The sequence below is a fragment of the Vicia villosa genome, unplaced genomic scaffold, assembly GCF_029867415.1.
Source record: "Vicia villosa cultivar HV-30 ecotype Madison, WI unplaced genomic scaffold, Vvil1.0 ctg.000926F_1_1, whole genome shotgun sequence".
Taxonomy (NCBI): Eukaryota; Viridiplantae; Streptophyta; class Magnoliopsida; order Fabales; family Fabaceae; genus Vicia; species Vicia villosa.
Genome location: NW_026705416.1, coordinates 662,280 through 665,303, shown reverse-complemented (window position 1 = coordinate 665,303; position 3,024 = coordinate 662,280). Strand labels below are relative to the sequence as shown.

General features: G+C 31.2%; 1 protein-coding gene across 1 annotated transcript; it reads left to right on the top strand.

Moving 5' to 3' along the window:
• Positions 1–776: 776 nt before the first annotated feature.
• Positions 777–2,766, top strand: LOC131632313 (uncharacterized). The gene is made up of 4 exons (XM_058903086.1): positions 777–1,502; positions 1,824–1,874; positions 2,008–2,103; positions 2,611–2,766. The coding sequence occupies exons 1-4, from the start codon at positions 777–779 to the stop codon at positions 2,764–2,766; spliced, it is 1,029 nt and encodes a 342-aa protein (XP_058759069.1).
• The last annotated feature ends 258 nt before the right edge of the window (positions 2,767–3,024 follow it).

Here is a 3,024-nt window from a genome sequence, read left to right as displayed (position 1 = left end):
ACGGTCAAAAAGTTATTCTAATACTAATATAAACGTTAGAGAATATTTTCAAAATAATGTTACAGTCTAGTGTTTGGCTGTGTTTCACTATTTTGTTTCACTACTTTGAGTCTTTAGTCAAAATCTATCTAACTTATTGATTTATTTTCACGTTTAAGAAGGTTTCAATTAATAGTTTATTGGAATTTGTGGTTGGATTCCAGCTGTTTTGTCTTGGAAGTTTTTCTTTGAAGTTGTGTTTTGTATGTGAGTTTGTCGGCTTCTTAAGGCTACTGTTTTTCTTTTTCTGCCTTTTTTTTTATTCTTAGCCCGATTATGTTGGGTCGGACCTAGTATTTGTTCAGATCAAATATTGGTAGATGTAATTCTCTCTATATATAAATTTATGAATTTCAATTACCCCGACGCAATACTTTTATCTACGTAACCAATAATCACTTAAATTTTTTTATATTATTGTCAATATCTACAAATTAGTGCATCGGTAATACAGTTATTGTTGTTTATGATATGTATGCAGTTAAGAAGCTTGTAAGAATGGGTCATCAATTCCGTTTAACAAATTGGAATGAAGAGTCGAGAGTCCAACTCGTGATGTTAGGGATCCAAGATATCTGATGGCCTCCAATTCTCTTCCTTCTCATGCTTTTAACAATCACACAAGATCATTTGGGACCAATCATCAAGTCGTACTTGATAATATCATGCAAAACAATCCTCTTCACTCATACATTACGAATAGTCAAGCTACTACTAATAATCATTATCATTCTACTATGGTAATTCCAACACCCATCAATATCAATAATTATAATGATAATCAGACTTCTCCTTCTTCCAACTCGTCTCCACCGAGACTCTTTGGTTCATCTCTAACTTTAGGTCCTACTTTCAGAAGTAGATTACCAAATTTTGTAAGAGCAGAGAGTTCAAATCAAGGTTCACAAGTTGGTGGAACTTCAAAAAGACACACAAATCTTCCTCCTCATACTTTTCAACAAGAAAGTGTGAACAATAATAATTTCATGTCTTTTGAAGTAGGCTCATCTCCGTCCTCTCAAAGTCTAGGTAGGGGGTTTAGTGGTTATAACAACAACAATAACAACTACAACAATAACAACAATTTGGATTTATTTGATTCTATTCATGAGGGAATTGATGAGACATTTGTTCATAGCACCATAAATGCTCAACAACATGTAAGGCATTTACCAGAAGATCATGTGAGTCAATTTGTCACTCCATCTATTATTCATGTGCGGTCTAATAGTTCTGTACCACGACAACCACAACCTCTTTCCGATCCTTCGACAATTAGTTACCGCGTAAACCCTTCTCCACCTCCTCATGGACCAATGTTCAATACCGCTGAAGAATCTGATAATCACATGGTGACTGGTACAACATTGTCTAGATCTGGGAATCTTCGTCGCTATAATAATCACATTCTCACCTTAACCTCTCCTGAACTTATGAACGAGAGAAACAGACTTAGGGATGAGGTACTTTTACACTAATTTCTTAATTACTTATTAATAATATTTTGGTTCATAATTAGTGCCAGATAATTTATTGTCAATAATATACTTAATTTTCTAATATTTTGGCGTTATTTACGATACCTATATATGTATGCACAATATGGAAGTTTAATACTCTAATTGATTGAAAATAATAAAAAGTGTATTAGTTGCATTGATATGATTAGGTTGTTAGAAATCTATCATAGAAATCTATCTCAGTTGGTAATATAATGTTTATTAACTTAGCATCGACTCAGCACAATATGACTTAAATATTTGAGTATGTGATGTATGTAATAGGTTTTGAGCACCCTACAACATCTGCAGAATGGTGGTTCCGTACGGATAGAGGTAAATAAATTTTCATACAATATACATTTTTATATATTTTTTAAATAAATTATTTTTATAATATTATTATACCAAGTCACTTGAAACATATATTTCACTTCATTTTCAAGTATCTTACAAATGTGTGACACAGGATTTGTTGATACTAGATTACTCGATTGTGCTAAACGTTCTTGATTCTCAAGAACGTATCAACATGCTACATAGTATAGATGATTGGCCATATGAGGTAAAAAATATTATGTATTTATCAAAGTACAATGATTATTTATTTTATATATTTCTTACTCAATTTAGTATTTTCGTCATAATTCATCGTGTTCGGATTCAAAATTAAATAAGTTAAACAATACTTGAGCTTATTTATGATTAATTGACACACATTAATCAATTAAAAATAATAAGTTGCATTAATGTACAGTTGGCTTTATCTATGGAGGAACACATCGGGAGGGTCGCGACTGGGCTCACTGAAGAGGAAATCCTCACATATATTGAGACAAAAATTCATGTGTCAAATCCAAACGAAACCAATAGAGAAAATGAAACCTGCACAATCTGTCAAGTGAGGCCAACCACATGTTTCTTAACTTCATAAAATAGAATTTATCTTTTTTTTTTCAATGAAGTATTATAGATACTTAAAAAAATAAATTAAGTTTAACATTAATTTAAAATTCTAATACATGAACGTGTTCACTTCTCATAATCTACCTATCATTTTTATGTTTATTAGGAAGACTATGTGGAAGGAGATATCACTGGAAGATTAGATTGTAGACACATATATCATTTTGAATGCATCAAACAATGGTTGCTGCAGAAGAATATTTGCCCAATCTGTAAGCACACAGCTCTGAGTGTTAATGAAGATGTGGATGAAAGGGATTGATAATTGATTTCATGTAGCCTCTCCGAACTTTATTTTGTTTTGGTGTTTTTTAATTCATTCCAAACATTATTTCATGTTCTGCTTAAAGTTAGTTTGAATGATTTACGAGTCATGGAAACTCACTTAGAGATTATGTTGGAAAAAAATTCTATAACTTTTTACTTTTAATTATTGAACTTGAATTACCTTCATTTTTAATGGTATAAGATATGTTATTTAAAATTCTTTTATTAACACATCTATGCTTTCTTTATGAGC

Coding starts and splice junctions, on each gene's coding strand:
- LOC131632313 (XM_058903086.1), top strand. CDS start 777: ATGGTAATTCCAACACCCATCAATATCAATAATTATAATGATAATCAG. Junction 1,503..1,823: donor GAAACAGACTTAGGGATGAG/GTACTTTTACAC, acceptor TGTATGTAATAG/GTTTTGAGCACCCTACAACA. Junction 2,104..2,610: donor TAGATGATTGGCCATATGAG/GTAAAAAATATT, acceptor TATGTTTATTAG/GAAGACTATGTGGAAGGAGA.